At 38.0% G+C, this 20,038-nt stretch overlaps 1 protein-coding gene across 1 annotated transcript in view; it reads left to right on the forward strand.

Moving 5' to 3' along the window:
* The window catches only part of LOC306861558 (transcription initiation factor TFIID subunit 3-like), a 49,470-nt gene that overhangs the window by 22,686 nt on the left and 6,746 nt on the right, over positions 1 to 20,038 (forward strand). The window contains exon 3 of the mRNA XM_079403899.1: positions 12,712 to 14,414. Within this exon, the coding sequence (XP_079260025.1) occupies positions 12,712 to 14,414 (1,703 nt within the window). The remainder of the gene's footprint in view (positions 1 to 12,711; positions 14,415 to 20,038) is intronic.

Here is a 20,038-nt window from a genome sequence, read left to right on the forward strand (position 1 = left end):
TGCTCAAGCACACAATATACCCTGACCAGTACACTGTCCTTCTTTGAGTTCCCATCTTTCTCCTCGGGAGTTTCCTGTGGAAAGGCTGAGTTTAGCAGCTGATTGGCCAGCTCTGGCGACGGGTTAAACATGGGGATGGGTGTTTTTTGGGAGTCATGTAATGGCTTCCGATTTTCTCAGGGAGGAAGCAAAATGTAAATTAAGCAATTATGTATCTTAACGAGAGTAACACGGTATTTATAGACCTTAATAACCTTAAGTGGGCTGGTTTGGAAGCTCGTCAAGGGAATTAATGCAGTCTAAACAGCCTACTCTCCTGTTTGACTTGGAGTGGCTCCCTCCACATGTCTGCTGTCGCACAGAAATATGAAAAGGAGTTTTACTATGAAAAGGAGCTCTTTGTGCTTATTGTTGTGTTTGGATACCTTTTCCTAACTTTGTAAGAAATGGGTAAGTTTAAAAGTCAGAAAAGTTCTGTAGAGAAAACTACATGAACTAGTCAAAGCCACTAATCTTTTTGTGGACAACCACATCGACCCATACTTAGGTATGACCTTGTTCTCACTTTAATACCACTAGAACAAATATCTGAGGTTGAAGATCTTCACCTCAGACTGTTTTTGGCCTGTTCAAGCTTTTTTTGGATTCACAGTGTCACTGTTCTGCACCATAGAGAAAAAAAAGTTGTAAGTTCAGAAGGCTGATTTGACATTTGAAGTGAACTGGAACAGAGCAAGTCCCTTCTGTGGTAAAATATTTGGGCTGCACAATTGTGCCGACGGCAGCACAAACGTATTTTTGTAGGAGTAAGCACCCAGTCTTTTTAAGTTCAGCCCATCGTCTTAAACACACTTTTAATAAATGGGGATTTTTAGATTGTGGTAGGCTAGTTTGGGATTATATTCCTCCCATATTGAGATTGAGAAGCTTTATTTTACTGCTTGACTGTAGTGTGTCGACCCAGCAGTTTCTACGATTTTGAAAAAATAAAAACAAATTGGAAAAATTAAAGTAATCTTAATACACCAGTATGAAAGCAAGATACATTTGAATATGTTTCCCTGTGTTTGGGGAAATAAAAGACCCTCCTGCTTTCTTCTCATAGGATTATTATTGTTTCTATTTTTTGTGGTGAAAGAATTTGAGTTTAAAAGACATCAAGTAGAAAAAAAAACCCTGACCATGGCAAGGTCAGTAAGTTTCTTAAATTATGAGATAATTTGACTTTATGAAAAGACAAGGTTTGATGAGATTGTAAAATGTCATGTGGTGTGGTGTAACTACCCAAAAAAGCTAATGGAAAAAATATGTATAAAATTATATGAATGTGTGTGTGTTTGTGTGTATATAGCTATATATATATATATATATTTGTACATATGCATGTATTATACTACCTTTAAAAAGTTTTTGAATAGTAAGATTTTTTATGTTTTTAAAGAATTGTTTCGTTCACCAAGCTTGGATTTATTTGATCCAAAATACAGCAAAAACAGTAATATTGAAATATTTTTACTATTTACAATACCATTTTTATTTAAATATATTTTAAAATGTAATTTATGCCTGTTATTTCAAAGCTGAATTATTATCATCATTACTCCCGTCACATGATTATTCAGAAATCATCCTAATATTTTGATTTGCTGCTTAAAAAAACATTTATTATTATTATGGTTATGTTGAAAACAGCGGAGTAGAATCTTTCACGTTTCTTTGATGAATAGAAAGTTCAGAAGAACATAATTTATCTGGAATAGAAATCTTTTGTAACATTATAATGTTATATGTGTCTTTTATCTTCACTTTTGATCAATTTAAAGCATCCTTGCTAAATAAAAGTATTCATTTCTATAATTAATTTATTTTCATAAATTATTATATATATAAAATCCTGAAAAAAATGTACTCAACTGTTTTAAATATGGATAATAATGATAATAATAATAATTGTTTCTTGAGCAGCAAATCAGTATATTAGAATGATTTCTGAAGGATCATGTGACTGAAGACTGGAGTAATAATGCTGAAAATGTAGATTTGATCATAGGAATAAATTACATTTTAAAATATATTCAAATAGAAAGCAGTTATTTTAAGTAGTAAAAATATTTCAGAATTATTACTGCTTTTGCCATAGTTTGGATCAAAACAATGTAGGCTTGGTGAGCAGAAGAGAATTCTTTAAAAAGCTTACTGTTCAAAACCATTTGACTGGTAGTGTATATAATTAAAATATTTGAAAACTTGAAAACTCACATGTATTCTCTCACACGTAAGCTTTCCCTGAAATGTTTTTATAGGATACATTTTTCCCGAAACCATATCAAGCTCATTTGAATACAGAGAGTGCATTTATAGCAATTTTAAACCACCGTATATACCATTGACCCATTTTAATCTGATTTCTACAGCCTTAAGCGACTTATATAATATTCCTATAGGAATTGAACTCCCATATTAGCGTCTCTCACTTGGTTAAATGAGGCTTCAAGTTGCATACGAGGAAATTCACCTGAACGGGGACGTGAAGGCGTACGTTCGGTTGTCGCTTTGTGTGATTTGGTGTGTCTGTAAGTCACCTGTGTGTGTCGACGCAGATAGACGCCGGCACCAAGTGGAATTTGTCCTGGTGCCATTCTGTCGAATTTCTCTCTTTTTTTTTATTTGTATTTTGTTCGTACGGGCGCGAGGAATCCTGGCCCTCTCTATCACAAAGAGATGCAAATCTCTCTCTCTCTCGCTCTCAGTCTTCTGCCGTCGTTCAGCCGTTACGGGAAGGGCAGACTGCTGGCGCCGAGCTGTTTGGGCTCTCTTCAGTACACACACACACACACACTTGTTCTCCCACACGATGCTGTCACACAACATACCAACACACAATGTATGTACATGCATGAACTTTATTTGGTATTTCACCCGTTATTAATGAATACAAACATATAAATATGCCACACACACACATATATTCGACTACACACGCATTAAATGCATCCATTAAGCCTAAATGAGGCGTATTGTTGTGTTGCACTGGAAACGTTCAAGACTTTGGTTCCACAACCCTCATGCGGGTCCCCTCCACTAGGCGGTAGACCCCCTCTGTTTCTTTTCCTTCTCTCTGCTGTTCCTGCTTGTAGTTCACCAAAAGGTGAAGAGTTCATAGACTCAGAAGCGGTCAATTCAGGTAGACATCAGGACGGTGACCTGTCAAAGCAAACTCATCCTGAACCGGAAACATTAGACATTCTTTCTTTATAAATCTTCTTTATACTTCAAACCGGTCCGACTATACACCAGAATGTGGTAGGAAAAAGCTTCCTCAAGTGCATGGTCAGTTTCTGAGAAGGTCCTCTGTTATATTTTTGTACTTCTCGAAGCTTGAAAAACCGCATGTCTTCATTACGAATTTAGACGTCAATCATAAATCAATCAACCAAAAGAAAAAGAGATGAGCGTAAATCAGCCAGTCACTTTGTGTGAATTTAGCTCCTTTATTTACCTACCAGAAACTTTTTAAAAAGTTTATTTGACTGCTTCCATAAAAAAGTAAGGTACAGTGTTTATTGACTTGAAGTGCCGATTATTTATTCTGGCTAATTTGAAGCAGCGGTCTCCTCTCCCCTGTTCCTCCGTCTCTCCCTTCGTGTTTTCGGATAATCCCGGGCAGCAGTGAAGGATTGGAGTCAGATGAAAGATTAAATAAATAAATAAAGCGCTTTGGATAACATTCCCCTCTGATTGACCTGACCCCGTGACCTGAGAGACACTCATAGAAAGGTCATGACCTGGCCACAGGAATGTTCATTTTCAATTGCACTTGGAAATAGCCAACATGCTCTTACCTTTTAAACTACTTCCTGAAGTAAAGCTACACGGTATGTGCAAAGTATGAATATTTTACCATTTGGAAGTATAATATAATATTATAATACCTTGCTCTCTGTTGATCATACAAATAAAATACTTTTGAATTTGAGCCTGTCTGTATATTAGATTTAACCATTATTTTGAACAGTTAAACCTTAAAAATAAACTTTTTTTAAAATTTTTTGTTTTGATGACTTTATTCAAGATTGCACGGCTTATTTATTGTCAAACCAAACATCTGTAAGTGGGCCAGATTTAAATGATAGTACAGATTTGAAACAACACCATAACTGTTTTACTACTGTATGCAAGAGCTCTTTGTGCTCGGCTGCGCTGTCTGAACGTGCTTTGCGTGATGGCTCCGGCGCTCTATGTTGGAAATGTAGTGTATCTGGATTCCTCCCACGTCACACGCAGACGCTCAGACGGATTAGATAACTGTTGTTGAACATTTTTGATGTCCGAAAGATTAGGCCATTGTCAGTTACATCTCAAAGAATTTAAATGATCTATAAGGAAATGTATGTGAAATTTGCATATGTACTTTCCACGTTTTAAATAATGTCATAAGTTCCGGTACATGTTTATATTTAAGTAAAAATATGCTGAGGTTTTTTTTTTATGAAATAATTTTGTGCCTATTGTTTTTTTTTTTTTTAGTTTTAATTTTACTCTCTTATGTGTATATGGTGTACACATTTACAATTTAAATTCTACATTTTTGCTAATTATCTCTTTGATTAAAAAGAGGCACTTAATATACATATTAGTAATATAGACTCATCAATAAATGTTTTTATTTTGTTAGTTTAATTGAAAAAAACTGACTTCCTCCAAGCTGTCAAAATATGTGCAATTTTACATGATTGCATCTTGTACTTTTCAAAACCTTTATTATAATAAATTCAAATCTCAACGTACGTTGTGCGAGTATCTCTTCTTCGCATTGTGTAAACGTACTGTATGTTCTGCAGTAGCAAGAGGAGAGTTCATCAGAACCAGCAGCAGGTCGCCATTACTGATCTGCGCAGGAATAATAGATGCTTCACTGCACTGCTCATTATCTGTTTATGTGATGGACTTTTTCAAACGCAAACATTTTCTTTAGATGCGCTGGGAACACACAGACCCGATAGGGATCGGATGCAGTCTAATTGCTTTAGATAGCGGCGTGTTATTAGCATTAAAACCGAACACAAGAGCAAAAGCTTCCTGACTTCAGCATCGCTGATGAACAGAGACCTGACTCCCGTTTCTTACAGTATTAAACCTGGGAACGATTCAAATGCACTAAGATTGTTTGTTACATACCCCTCTTTTGATCGCCTAATAGTTTTCTTGTGTACATTTATTGTGCATGTCACACAAGTTTATGTGCGGGAAAGTACTTTTTAACCCCGCTCTCTGACATGCCTCGCATGAGTGTGTGTGCAGCGCTCGTTTCAGATGTGTGTTCTTTCCAAGGCGTCTGAGTTGCTCAGACTCCCAGGACAATACCCAACCCACCCCCACCCCTCCACGAGCTGGCTTGAGGGCATTCCTCCACCGGTTCACTGGCAAGGCTCAAGTGGGTTCCGTTTTTTCAAGCACTCTAATTGCTGAAAGACATAATTGTGGAGCACTTTGAAGTAAAAGTCAATTTGCCATAAGTCCACTGTTAAGTGTTCAACTGGCCTGTTTTTTCTTCCCCTCAGCGCGGTTCGCTTGCCAGCGAACTTGTCCTGATGTATCGATAACGGCGACTCTAAGACCTGTTTATTTAACAAGGCCAAAATATCAAGCTCTTTTTGTTGTCATTAGCCAAACTGCACGTTTACGATTGCTTTTAATACATTAATGGCATCCGGCGAAGACGGCGTTTGTTTTGAGAGTTTTACGCATGCTGACGAGTTCAAGGCAGGTGACCCGGCGTCGTGCTTTCCGCTGTCTCAGGTTTTCAAAGACTATGAGGCCGATGACAGGGTTATGGGAAGTGTAACAGGCACTGACACAATACCTCCATGCTCTGCTTCTCAATACAACTCAAATTAATCAGCGCTCATACGTTGATCCTGAACACCTATGCTTGCGGTGTGTGTACGTGCTCGCTTCTGTGTGTGTTGTGTGCACGACAGGCTCCATCCGTCAGTGTTTATTGTTTACTGTACTCCTGGTGGCGCCAGGGCTAGAGAAAACAGAAGCCTTAAAAACACTTTGTTTTGGGGAATGGCGAAATTCTGCGGTTTTCTAATCGCAAAGGCGATCAGGGCCCCTGATCTATGTGCCGACTGAGGGAGGGTGGGGAGGGGAGCGTTACTCAACTGAAGTTCCATGTATGGCGCTGAGAACATGTGGGCGCACCAGTCTGTCTGTCTCCAGCGCGCTCCTGAAAGACTGTGAAAGACAGCGAGTCACAACGATGGACAAAAGACCGTGTGCCACAATAAAGCGAAAGGTGTCTGTTGTTTGATTTCCCAGTAATCACGCTGCTCGATATTCCAAAATAGCACTTTAGTGTTCTGGAAAATGCGTGCTAGCTGGTATTCATCCTCTGTCATATGATTTATTGACAATCAGAGGAATCATAATTTAATCCGAACTTGTATTTTTGATAAATATATTCAAAAAGTTTAAAGCAAGAATTTAAATCTACACTAAAAAAAGTGTTTAGGATTTACTAGTGAATACTTACTAGTATAATTTAGAAATAATTACAAAAAATGGTAAGAAACATTAAATTCAACCTGAAATTTTGAAGTAGAACTAGTGTTTTCTTGTAAATCGTAATTTTATTTACAGTATTTGTTTACATTGTAGTATAAAAATAATCAAGGCATTATTTACACTTTTTTTCCAGTATTAAAAATAACTATGTACTCATTTATTTATATGTCCTGTTTTAATTGTGAATGGCAATAAATAACAGCATTTATTTGAGATGTAGTAATATTAAAATTCTGGCCAATACTGATAATTATTTTCAGGTTATTGCTGATAACTGGTTGATATTAAAATTGTATATTATTTGTCTATATTTATATATTTTTTAAAAAACTCTTTGAAAAAAATCATCATAATTGTCATTTTAAATTATTAAAATGTTGCTGTTTTATTAAATTATTGCTGTTTTAAAAGGATTGTTCTCCCTAAAATGAAATTTTGTCATTTACAAAGTCATGCATTTGAGAGTGAAACATAAGATGTCAGTGATGACAGAATATATCCCTGTAAGTATTAAGTATTTAATATTTAAGTATTTAAGGGAGTGTTAGATGATGACAAATTATGTAAAATTATGCGATGTGAATTAAATATCCATTTTTTTCTGGTATATATCCAGTAATGGCCAATATTGACAGACCGATTATTTATATATATATATATTACTCTATATTTACCGTTGATCAGAAGACTTATTTTGGCACAGAGACGGGTGCAGTCAGAGAAAAGAAATATCCAAATCAACCACTTCACTTTAATCAAGCGTCATTGATGGACTCCTGTCGAAGTGTGTAAATTAATTCCAAATGAACCTTTTTTTTTCAAACTCAAATCACGCAGTGTACACTATTGACATGAAAGCCCAATAAAACGCTCTTTTCTTATTGGAAAGCAATAATTGATTTGACATTTCTTGCCACTTCAAAGGCTCTGAGCCCTGTAGGCATGGCACTAAATTGCTGGAGAAAGAAGATTTGCTATTAGCTGAGTGTTAAGTGTTCACCACTGTCTTACTCTTTTTGCTTTACCTTTCTACCTCAACACGCTTGTGTGTCCATGAAAAGAAAGAGAATGTGGGTTTCTTATTGAAGATAGTTACATTCTGACACCTCAAAGGCCTTGTGTGTTTATCAGTAAACTTTAGTATTTCTGTCTCTTTCCGCACACCAGTTTTGTCTGTTTTTTTTCCCCCCGTTCTCTGTTTTTAGGCAAACCAGCATCAAGGAAGAATTTTGATGTGTAAATACATTTTCACTGCCTTTATCATTTTGTGCATTTCCTGTTTTATGACATTTGAAGTTGGCTGTCGCTCTGAATTTAAAGTTTTATTTGTAGTTAAAACATAGATGACATGACAGTGTATATACCAATGGTATATAAACTTTCTGGTAGAAGTTTTGCAATATTATTTACATCGTAGTAGGTATATTAGGATTTTTTTTTTCAAACAGTACCACACCATCAGGATATTGTAGAATTCACATATGTGGCCCTGGACCACACAACCAGTCATAAGTAGCACGGGTATATTTGTAGGAATAGCCAACAATACATCGTAACGGTCAACATTATCAATTTTTCTTTTATGCCAAAAATCATTAGGATATAAAGATCATGTTCCATTAAAATATTTAGTAAATTTCCTACCGTAAAGTTATCAAAACTTAATTTTTGATTAGTAATGCATTACTAAGAACTTCATTTGGAAAAAATATAAAGGCGATTTTCTCAATATTTTGAGATTTTCCAGATTTTCATATAGTTGTATCTCAGCCAAATATTGTCCTATCCTAGCAAACCATACATCAATGGAAAGAACATTTATTCAGCTTTTACGTGATGTATAAATCTCAATTTTTAAAAAAATGGTTTTGTGGTCCAGCGTCACAGATGAACACATAATCTATTTTAAACAGATTTGAAAGTAACTCAGTGTTAGAAATTTGTTCAGAATTATGTTTGTAATTAGTTTTACAGTCTTTTTGTGTGTGTGTGTGTGTGTGTGTGTATAAAAAAATTATATAAGTTGTTTTGTACTGATGTCTGACATCATTGATATGATCATTTGTCATAAAGAATCATTTCTTTCAGTTTGTGCAAGACATTTTTATCAAGTAAAATTAATAAAAATAAAGTAAAAAATCAAATGAGATAAGTTTAGAGGATTATCTAAGCACAGACTTTACCACAAAACTATTTAATAGGCTATATTATAATTAATATATACTTTTTTATGTAGAATTATAGTGTACAAATATATAATATGAACTCATAACTAATTCATTTACATAGCAAATCAAATGTTATATGTTAAAGTAAAAATATGTAGGTGATAACTATGGCTGCCCTGATACAAAATGAATCATATTGTGTCTTTGGCTACACTGCCTAGACACTTTGATACATGCTATTAATGTACTTCCTATAATATTTTGCTCAAGTCTGTGTTAAACCTGCTCTTGCATGTTAACCCAAAGCCGGATCTCCACACTCTCAGATAAACGGTGTGTGTTGTGATTAGGGGACTCGGCAGGGCCCTGCAGTGAGCGCCGGAGCCACAGAACGAGAGAGAAGCTGCTCTTATCTCAGGCAATTAATCAGAGAGACTCATATTGCGGGACAATTATTCAAAGCTTATTCTTGAATAACTTGCAGCCGGAAGCATGCAGAAGTTTCCCTTGCCGGACGTGAAGGTCGTGAGAGCAAGGAGACGCTGCAAGACAGAAGGCCGTGGTACACTTGTGTGTGTTTAAGATAGATACTGCAGACAAGGTCAAAGTCACGGCAAACTCTGCTTCTGCTCCCATTTATTTCACACAAGGCAGGTTTTTCTTTCTCATCTTGTTTTTCTTATGCATCGTGTTTAATGTTGATGTGTTGATCAAAAAAGTTTAGTTGATAAATAATATGATGGCTGATATTATAAATAATTACTGTTTTGCCTTTTTTAAATCAGCATTCATATTATACTCCCGTCTGTAATTTTAAAGCTCAAAATCAAAGCAGTATACTTTACACTAAAACAGAAACCTGATAGTTTAGAGATTGTTTAAAAATGCTAATATTTAGTAGAGATATAAGACATAATTTAGACGTAGCAGGTTGCTTACTAAGCTGAATTATTGGACATCTGGTTGTACATCACATGTTTATTATTAATTATATGTTGTCATTTATCTGTTTCGATTGTTAGTGTACAAATGTTCAATATAATTTTATGAAGGAAATCTCTTGTGCACACTTATTATGAAACAGTATTCACAATCCAATCCGAGTTAAATAAATAAATAGAACCTGAATTTTCTCATCAGGAATTGAAAAATTGATGTCATGTTAAAAAATCTAAACGTTTCAGAGGCAGAGCAGCTATTTGAATTAAAGACTATACTATTGTACTAAAAAATACTATTGTGCTTTATTATTATGATTTTTTTTTTTTTTTTTTTTACTCATAATATGATAACATATAATTGCAATTAAATCAGTATAAGGTGTTTTGGGAATCTGTGTGGTGTAGATGCCACCTTCATTAAACACTCCTACAGGTTGAATTATGTTTTTTTTCACATGCACGCAGGACGCTCTCAGATGTTAGTAATTGTCCCGCACAGAGGCTGTGCGGAATTGGAACATTAAACACATCTTATCTCTTCTCGTTTAGCCTTCTTTTCGCGCTCTCCATTGATTGGAGCCCCCCAATAAACGAGCTGCTTTTAATTGCAGTAGGCCTTAATCCAACTTTTCCTTTTTAATGTAGAGGGAGGGGTGGGGGAGATTTTAATGAAAGTGATATGACCCACCCCCCCCGACCATACCTAACTATTTGTGTGTGTGTGTATCAGTATGAGAAAGCTGGGTAGTTGCATCAAGCATTGGTCTCCAGTAAATTGACAGCTCTCTCTCTCTCTTCTCATTCATTCTCTTTCTTATCTATCCATTTTAATTACTTCACAATGTGTGTGTAAGCTTGTTTTCATTCCTATGTACCATTTTTGGCACAGTGGCTTTTTCCCGTTATCACTCCCTGTCTTTAGTCTTATTCGCATTTGTAAGTGACACAATCAATTAAGCACTGTGTGTATATGTGTGCAAGTGTACAAATCTGTGCTTTTCTTCGGCAGTGCCAAATGAAATGGGAAGGAGGGGGTGATTTTTTTATTTTTTTTCTTCTTTTGATATCAGATGAAAGAGAAACTGGTTGCAAGTGAAAACGGAGCTGTTTCTCCACTGGACGGACGAGTAGAGGCCTGATGTCTGAAAATGATCACACACATTCGCAGATATCTCTCATTTCAATCCCTCCCATGAGCACTTTGTTTCAAGCACACACTGATTTGCACGTAGTATGTGGGTCTTAAGTATGATGCCGTTTGTTTTATTTTAAATCACTACTGGCACAAAAGCCATGCGCTCTGAGAACTATGACTATTAGATTTATTTACTTTTTATTAGTAATTATTATTAACATACATTTGACGTACAGTAAAATGTAAGTAGTTTTAAACATCATCTCATCTCATCCACCCCACCCAATCAGATTAATTTAAATTACTAAAAATATCAAATTTAGCTATGTCCTTTTTTTTTTTTTTTACCTTTGCTAAACCCTGTTGTCGCATGATTTTCATTCTTTTGCAAATAATGTAATGTTCCATACAATTGTGAGACACACATGTGATGATTCGGACACTTTCTGCATAGCATAAGTATAAAACTCATAGTATGTATATAAAAATTGTTAGTGGCATTCGTTAAACTAAACCTTTTAGACCTGTTAAAAAAAAAAAGGTTAATTAAAAAACAAATAGTTTTCTTGAATTATAGGTAAAAAAATAATTTGATCATTAACAAACTAATTTGATCCTAAATAGGTAATGAGTCATCCATTCTAGTGTTTAATTTTTATGTATTTCAACTCAGACAAAATGAATTTTTTAACTTTTTAGCTTGATCTCATGGGGTGGATGAACACAATTTCCTGAAGGTTAAGCACCTCTTTACACTGACCATTTGGTGGATTAAAAAATTGACTTTATTTTAAAGAGTTTCAGACTGTATTTTTGCACCTTGTTCGTGGAAACGGCCAATTGTATGAAAGAAAAGAGAGAGTACTTCTATTCCAGGAAGACAGGAAATGGAGGATAGAGCCATAAAATGCAAATATCACCCATGCGGCTTTTCCTTTTTTTTCCATACAAATTAAATGTCAACGTTGTGAAATACTGTCACTTTACTTCATGCTGAGGAGGCGATGACAAATCCATATTCTTCCTTTAAATAAAAATTCTTATTACGGCGCTGGCGCGGTAATCACGCCGGCACAAAGCCTTCCCGTGATTAACGATAGCAATTTATTGTGCGAGAGGGCCGAGGAGAGGGAGAGCAACTGACGCAGAAGAGACATCATCTTTATCATAATTCGTATCATAAATAACCGGCCCCAGCCAATCAGAGAGCAGCCGGCGTGTCATTCCCAAATAACCTTTGATAACTATTACCATTCCACCGGCCGGAAGAAAGCCTAAAGTCACAATGTTATCTTATCCCCATTCTGCGCTTATAGAATACAACAATATTTCCATATAGATTACACTATTTATAATAGAGAGTGTCAGAAGGCCCTGCCTGCACTTCCTGTCATCCATTGTGGTTCAGAGAGTCATAGTGGCCAGATTACCACTGGCTAACTGGTATCACGCCACCCTAGTGTGTAATGTGTGTGTGCGTGCATTTGGAGTGCTTGGAGACATTAAAAAAAGTTTGATATAACCAGAGATTGCTTCTGCACTTGTATGTGGGTCTGATTTTGTGTGTGTGTATCTTGTTCGCTCTGTTGTTCTGCTGTGTAATCAGCTGTGGATGATTTTGATCTGTTGCTCTGATATCCGCCCTCCATTCCACCCTGAGATGTTTCCTCTCTGTTAATATTGTTCATGTGTCAATATTGCCCTTTTTCTTATTTTACCCTCTCATGTTCTTTCTTATTATCTGTATTATTTACAAAACAGGGCTGAATCAGGTGTGTAATTAGTGGTTTTCAATCTGGCTTGCATATTTATCTGATCCTGTTTCTCAACTCAATGTTCTTGCTCTTTGCAAATTCTGGTTGCATTTTATTTATATTTGTATGTTTCCTTCTGGCAGATGAGGAAGAGGAGGAGCCGGTTCCTGCAGATATGGGCACTTCTGCTGAGGCCATGCAGGTCTCCCTGGGTGAGGAAGAGGATGTTGAGGACGAGGAGAATGATGAGAACTGGCTTAGTCGCTATGGCGGAGAGAGTCCCAGGCCTGAGGGTCTGTTACCCGCTGCCAAGAGACCCCGCCTGAGCAGCAAACCCGGCATTAGCCCCGAATGGAGTTACGAGCCACGTGAACCTCTCAGTTCCCTCAACTCCCAACACATGCCCCATTCCCCCTCCCCTCCCCTATCCCCCGAATTACCCCGACCTCCTTTGGCTCCTCCTACACCTGGACACAAGCCAAAACTGCCCTCACCTTCTCCTGCACGGCAGAAGAACAAATCTCCCAAAAGAGGTGCTGGTTCTGCACCTACTGGTGTATTGGGGCGACCACTTATGTTGACCCCACCCAAGACCAATCAGAAGGCAGGAAAGAGGTCACCCGGAAGACCCAAAAGCCCCCGCAGCCCAAGGCCAAGCCCTGCCTTTTTGGGTGCAACTGGACGTGGTTGGGCTGCACCTCCTGCAGATGATAGTTCTCGTGATGGCCAGTTCATAGGTCATGATACAGGAGACGAGGATATTGAGAACTCTATTGCTGCTGTAATTGCACGGGCTTGTGCAGATGGAGATGGCACATCAGACCCATTTGCTTACGACTCGGACTCAGACATTGAGGGGCCAAACCCTCCAAAACCTGTACCCAAACATATACTAAGCCACATCAAACCTCCACAAGCTCTCACCGGAAAATACCTACTTCCACCAGTTCCCCCAAATCTGAACCCACCTAATCGCTGGACGATGGATGACTCTATAGATGAGGTCATCCGAAAGGCCAATCAGGCTCAAAAGCCAATTCAAGCCCCAAGTCTTTCACCTCCAGAACCCACTTACCTGTCGTCCCCACCTGACTCACCGCCCACACCGCCACCACCTCTAAAATTTCCCCAGGAACGGAAAGAACCTGCTACCGCTACCCTTCTGAAGAAAAAACTCAAGAAGGACATCAGGGTCAAGTTGAAGAAGAAAGACAAGGAGCGACTCAAGGAGAAGGGCAAAGAGAAAGGAAAGAACAAGGAGAAGAACAAGGAGAAGAAGCGGGAAAAGGAGCGAGGGCAGGTAGAGGAGAACAAGATGCCCTGGCCGGAGCTATTGCTAGGAGGTGAAGAGCGGAGAGATGGCATTAGCGGGAAGAAAGAGAAGGACAAGCACAAGGACAAGAAGAAAGATAAAGAGAAAAGCAAGAAAGAGAAAGAGAAACGAGACAAGGGCAAGGAGCGAGGCAAGGAGGAGAAGAGGATATCTCAAGGAACCAAAGACATCGCCGCTGCCGTTGGCGCCACCAGCCCACTCTTCAGCCCCCAGACCTGCCTACGAATCCCGTCAATGTTGCCCCCTTTGCCACCAATACTCCCTGATAAATTATTCCCACACCCCAAGGATACCAAGAGCAAAGACAAGGACAAGAAGAAGGACAAGAAAGAGAAGAAGAAGAAAAAAGAGAAAGAGAAAGACAGAGAGAAGGAGCGTGAAAAGGAACGGGAGAAGGAACGGGCAAGGGAAAAGGAGCGAGAGAAAGAGGAGAAGAAGAAGGACAAAGAGAAGAAAGAAAAGACAAAGGAAAAGGAGAAAGACAAGCCAAAACTTGAGAAATCAAGTTTATTGGTAAGATGCCCTATAGCACTTACAAAGTCCCTGGTCTCACGCTGTATTGGGAAAGCTAATTTCACTGCTTACACCAAAAGCTACTCTAAACTAGTTAAAACTAGCTAAAGTCAACATGAAATGATCTTCACAACCATTTTATATCTCTAACCTCATTTTTGAGTGAAGCACAATATGCAGAGGCAACAAGGTGTACATGTACACAGCTTTGTATCTTATGCATATGCAACTGCATGATGTACTCCATTGAATGCCAACTTCATAAGGCCGCATAGGCCATTCATAAAACTTCCACATGAATTCAATATGACTATCAGGTGCAGCATCAATAATGCAATACACAAGAGAGTCACACAGATAGATTTACTAGCTGGCCCCTTTACTAGCTCAGTGTTTGTGTGTGTGTGTGTGTATCTTTCTGTCTGTGTGTCCTTGTGTGTGTACCTTTGAGATCAGCGGTAGATCGCTGAGCTACATTTACATTTCCGTCTTTTCCGGTCGATTTGTCCCTGGAATCCTGCTCCTTGCATGGAGCCCCTGTGCACACACGCACACACACATACACAATAGGCTATCAATCTGTGTGCAAATCAAACAAGGGATAATACACCTCAAAGCCTATGTTTACCCAATTCATACCCCATTTTACAGCGTGTATACGTATGTGTGTCTGCAAAAGAGCTTGAGCGAAAGAGTGTGTTAGTTCTTCTTTATCAAACTCATCCTCCAATCGCTTTTCACCGTCCAATGACAGTGATAATGTATGTACACCACATCAGAGCGGCTTGAATTGATTTGGACTGCTGCAGAATTCCATTTTTCCTGCTTTCTGTCTCTTTTTCTTTCGTTACCTGAATCCCTGACCCCCGCACTCTCTTTTTCTCTCCATCTTTTTCTCTGTCTCCTGCTGCCACTGGGAGATGGGATTGAGAAAGTGATTTCTCTCGTTCTCCACCTGCTTAAATCTTTCCATCACTTAAATTTTTTGCAAGGCTGCTTTGCTGCCATCCAGGAGAAAAGAAAAAGAGACAAGAGAGTTAGAGGAAAGCGGAAAAAGAGAGGGAGAGAGCTGAGGGGGGGGGGGGTTATCAGTCGTTGGCCTGAGGTATGTGTGCAAGGGACTTAAATCCGTAGAGATTAGCAGAAAAATGCCGTCGGTAGCAGTAAGGGGCTTTACGCCACTGGTTGTATTAGTTCAGGTGAAAAGAGTATTGCGTTTACATAAAACCGGACAAATCCAGCTACAATGCCAATGCTGTGGGACCACAATGCAATCTGCTATCTCTAGACCTTAACCACAACATCCAGTGCTGTTTCCTGAGAACTGCCTCAGAACTACTGCTACCAAACACAGAATTACAGAAATTGAGAGAGAACCATGGCGGGAGAGAGAGAAGAGATGGGGGCAAAAGTGGAAATAAACGATAGTGTACAGAGAGATGGAAACAAGAGAAAGAGATTATGCCATTTTTTTCTCACAATGGGTCTTTAGTCTTTAGTTAGTCCTTAGTTGCTCGCTTGAAAACAAGTGGCAAATGGTTTGTCAAAACAAAATGGTTTTTGCTGCCATCTTCATGTTTTTAATTGAAACATATTCAATTTTTTAAAAAAAACTAAAAACATTACATAACATGTACAAAACATATCACAATATTTTTTCCCATCGATATTTATCACAATATTCATTTACCATTAATGGGGAATGAAAAACTTTCCACGTGCTTGTTATACCTTAAAAATGAATATACACATAACTTGTTTGTTCATAATTAAACTTCACAAAGTACCTGCCTTTTAATTTAGGACTCCACAAAATCCATTTTGTTTTTACTTAAATTCTGTTTTCTATTGATTCATTTTTTTTCTGGATTCTCTATTTTATGATTTACTACAAATTTGTCAATAAAAATGGTGTTTAATGAAATTAATTTCAATATGAATCTCCATATGTTATCATTTGTCACCCATCCTTGTTGTATAGAAAGGTATTTTTGAAATCAGCCAAAAACTAATTTCAGATGATATGTTATTATTATTACAGAACAACCAGTCAGTAATTACACAGATGTTTTTCAGTCTTGTAAGCCTTACGTCGTTACACCAAGCACGAGTGAAGTGACGCAAAAAGCAAATAGAAACCATTATAATCAGTGTTTTTTTTTTTTTTTTGTCTAAACTGGATGTGGAGTGATGAGTCATCAACAGTTGCCCCTATCTGTTTCTGACATACTCCACGTGTTTGCGCTACTAACAGGATAAATGGATTTGGATTGTCCAGTGCTGTAGACAGTCTCAAGCCGTTTGAGGACATTTTATTAATGTTGGGTATTCCGTGATGGCCAAGATATACTCTGTGCTTCTGTGTTGTGCCATCATCTGTGAATCTTGACGACGTTCCAGGGATGACATGAATGCCGTAACTACATGAAATATTTTCAAAATGCAGAGATCAAGTTCAAGCTTATTTGTATAACGCTTTTTACGATACAAATCGTTGCAAAGCAGCTCTACAGGAAATTTAATTTCCACAATATATTTATATATTGCAGAACCTTAATATATTTAATTTATGGCGAAATCTGGTAATTCTGTATGTTGTCTGAGCGTTGGCATCCTCTGAGGGGTTGGCATTATCTTTTCTCAGGTGTTCGGTCATCTCAGATCATTTAAGGGTTTGATCCAGAAGCTTCTGTCATTCCTAGTTACCACGGGATGTTAATCAGAAACGGAGAAACAAATAGAGACATAATTAGCATAGCTGCTGTTCCATCTAAGCAAAAATGATTTGTTCAACCCAAGCTAAAGAATAATAATAATGTACATTTGATCAGATATAACTGCAGTATAAGATTATAAGATGCATTATGTGAATGCTTGGCTAAAGAGATGTGTCTTTAATCTAGATTTAAACGGAGAGAGTGTGTCTGAACCCCGAACGTTATCAGGAAGGCTATTCCAGAGTTTGGGAGCCAAATGTGAAAAAGCTCTACCTCCTTTAGTGGACTTTGCTATTCTAGGTACTACCAAAAGTCCAGAGTTTTGCGACCTTAGGGAGCGGGTTGGATTGTAGCGTGGTAGAAGACAAATTAGGTACGCAGGAGCTAAACCATTTAGGGCCTTATAGGCAAGTAATAATATTAAGATTAATAATAATAATATCAGGGTCATTAGTATGAATAGTAAAGGTAAAATATGAACATGGGCATTGAATTTACCCCAGTTTATTTTTAATATTGCGTATAAATGCATCTTGATTCAAGTTCCATCGTACAACCTGAAAAGAGTCTCCTCACACTCTCTAATCTCCACCCCTACTGAGCACAGACTCTTTGCTAAATGGCACAAAAAGGACCTTTGTATCATATTTAATTGTATTGTGCTATATGGTATTACGCTCTTGTAAAATTTTGAGTGTTCCTTTTTCACTTTTTCGTTATCGGTTCTTTAGCTCATAGCGCTTTTAAAGAGCGACGCTGGTCTTCAGGTCATTCTAGCTACAGCACTTTACATCCATTTAGAAGCTGATTAATCAATTTACGCGTTCCCACAGCCATTTAAGTTGGGTGCACGTGCAGTGCGTGTTTGAATGAGCGGGCCTAATCGTGATAGGAGTAGGTTAAGTAGGACGGGGCACTTTTAGGGAGAAAGACATTGCTGCCACCTCCTCAACCACTTAAAGACTAATTAACATAAGCAGATAGTACTATCTCGTCCTGCTATTGTGGGTCACCCTGAGTGTGTGCGCACACGTTTCGCTCTTACAGACGCACTCACACACACGTACACGGGCCTTATCATCTAGACACATGGCCTTAGCTCCTTCCTTAGGGAGGTTGAAAGGTCTGTACTCGCTCGTGTGTTGGACGGCTGTTCCCCATTGCCCGACTGTGGTTAGAAAACACAGGTGTCGTCCTGATATCGCAATCTGAAGTTATTTGCATTTTAAACTTTAATGACTGTTAAAAACCTCAAATCTGCATTTTACCTTGCAGTGTTTTGTTGCTACTTACTACAAGTCCCACAATATGTAACTACATACAATACTATTTCTTGCAAAATATTTTAGACTCATTCCAACTGTTAACTTGAGGCTTTTTATTCGATTCATTTCAAGAATTTGTTAACAGTAAAGTCAGCCTGAAATCAGAACTGACACTATTTATTTTCAAAATTAGTCAAAATTAAACAACATGCTCTGCCTCAGAAAGACTTTGGCTTTTTGGATGATGTCACAAGTCCCTCTTACTTTGCCCCATCCCAACTGTCGACCAACCATTTCCCTTTATTCTGGTTGAGATTTTTAATCTAATTGTGGACAAGTAAACAGTCAGCAATTAAATAAGAATAAGAAACTAATTACAAGCAATAGGAAAAAAACTACAGTAGAACAAATAAATAAGAAATGCTACATACATTGTATAAAGTAATCAAATGTAAAAAGACATTACATATTCTTCACTATGATATATTTCTTATAAGTTACAAACGTGATTTAGTCAAAAGCAGTGAGCGATTAACTACATTTATTCATTTAGCTGACGCTTTTATCCAAAGCGACTTACAATTGCTATATATGTCAGAGGTCGCACGCCTCTGGAGCAACTAGGGGTTAAGTGTCTTGCTCAGGGACACAGTGGTGTCTCACAGTGGATTCGAACCCGGGTCTCTCACACCAAAGGCATGTGTCTTATCCACTGCGCCATCACCACCCTCTCTTTTGTTGTTTGATTAACATGGACGACAGACAGCAGGAATATTAGGCTGCTGTCACTTTAAGAGCTGCCCAGATCCAATATACTGTCGTCTTTCTTGGCTGACCTAAATTACTGTGTTTACAAGAATATAACCGTTCAAGGCCCATAAAGCAGCAAAAATTACTCTGTTTAATACTCCCACGCTCTACCGTCTTTAGACAGCGTGTGCATATAGCGAAATTAGTTCCCTTTCGCTGCTGATTGTGTTTCAACGGCTTAAACCGCAATTCTTAAACTACTGCAAACGATACGTATTTGTGACCACGTAGCACAGCAATGTCATGTGAGCGTGTAACCGCAATAGAGATGATAGTCCAAAATCTCAGCCGGTTGACAAATTTTTACCGGTATATTGCGCACCCCTACTTTCTGTACAATAAACAATTTAGTTACTATGTCGGGTCACCATTTGAGTCCAAGGTAAAATCTGGGTCCTAAAACAAAACCAATTTTTAGAATCTGTTTATTGTCTTTGTATTATTTTGTACTACCAACTCTTCATTTCATCACATTCAATTCAGACTGCAGTCACATCTCAGAGAAAATATAATTTATTTTGCCGCGGCGCAGCAGATTAAGCAGCGCCACTGTTGAATAGCCGAGCCGAGCAGGTGAAACAAGTTTGTTTTGCTTGTTTCTCTCAGAGGAGTTTTCCATAGATTAACATGGCAGTCTAAAATTCATTGTGCCGAGTCCAGCGTTAACTCCAGAGCTCCTCTAATCAACTGAAGTACAAACTGCTGATAAATCTTTTATGGCAGTTTAGAGTTGCAGCCCTTGTTATAGCCCCAGTATAATGTAACCCGTATATAGGAGCAATTGGGGTGCTTTCCCAAGCATGTATCGCTAGAAGAGACGTGTGATAGTCAT

The sequence above is a fragment of the Barbus barbus genome (assembly GCF_936440315.1).
Source record: "Barbus barbus genome assembly, chromosome: 42".
Taxonomy (NCBI): Eukaryota; Metazoa; Chordata; class Actinopteri; order Cypriniformes; family Cyprinidae; genus Barbus; species Barbus barbus.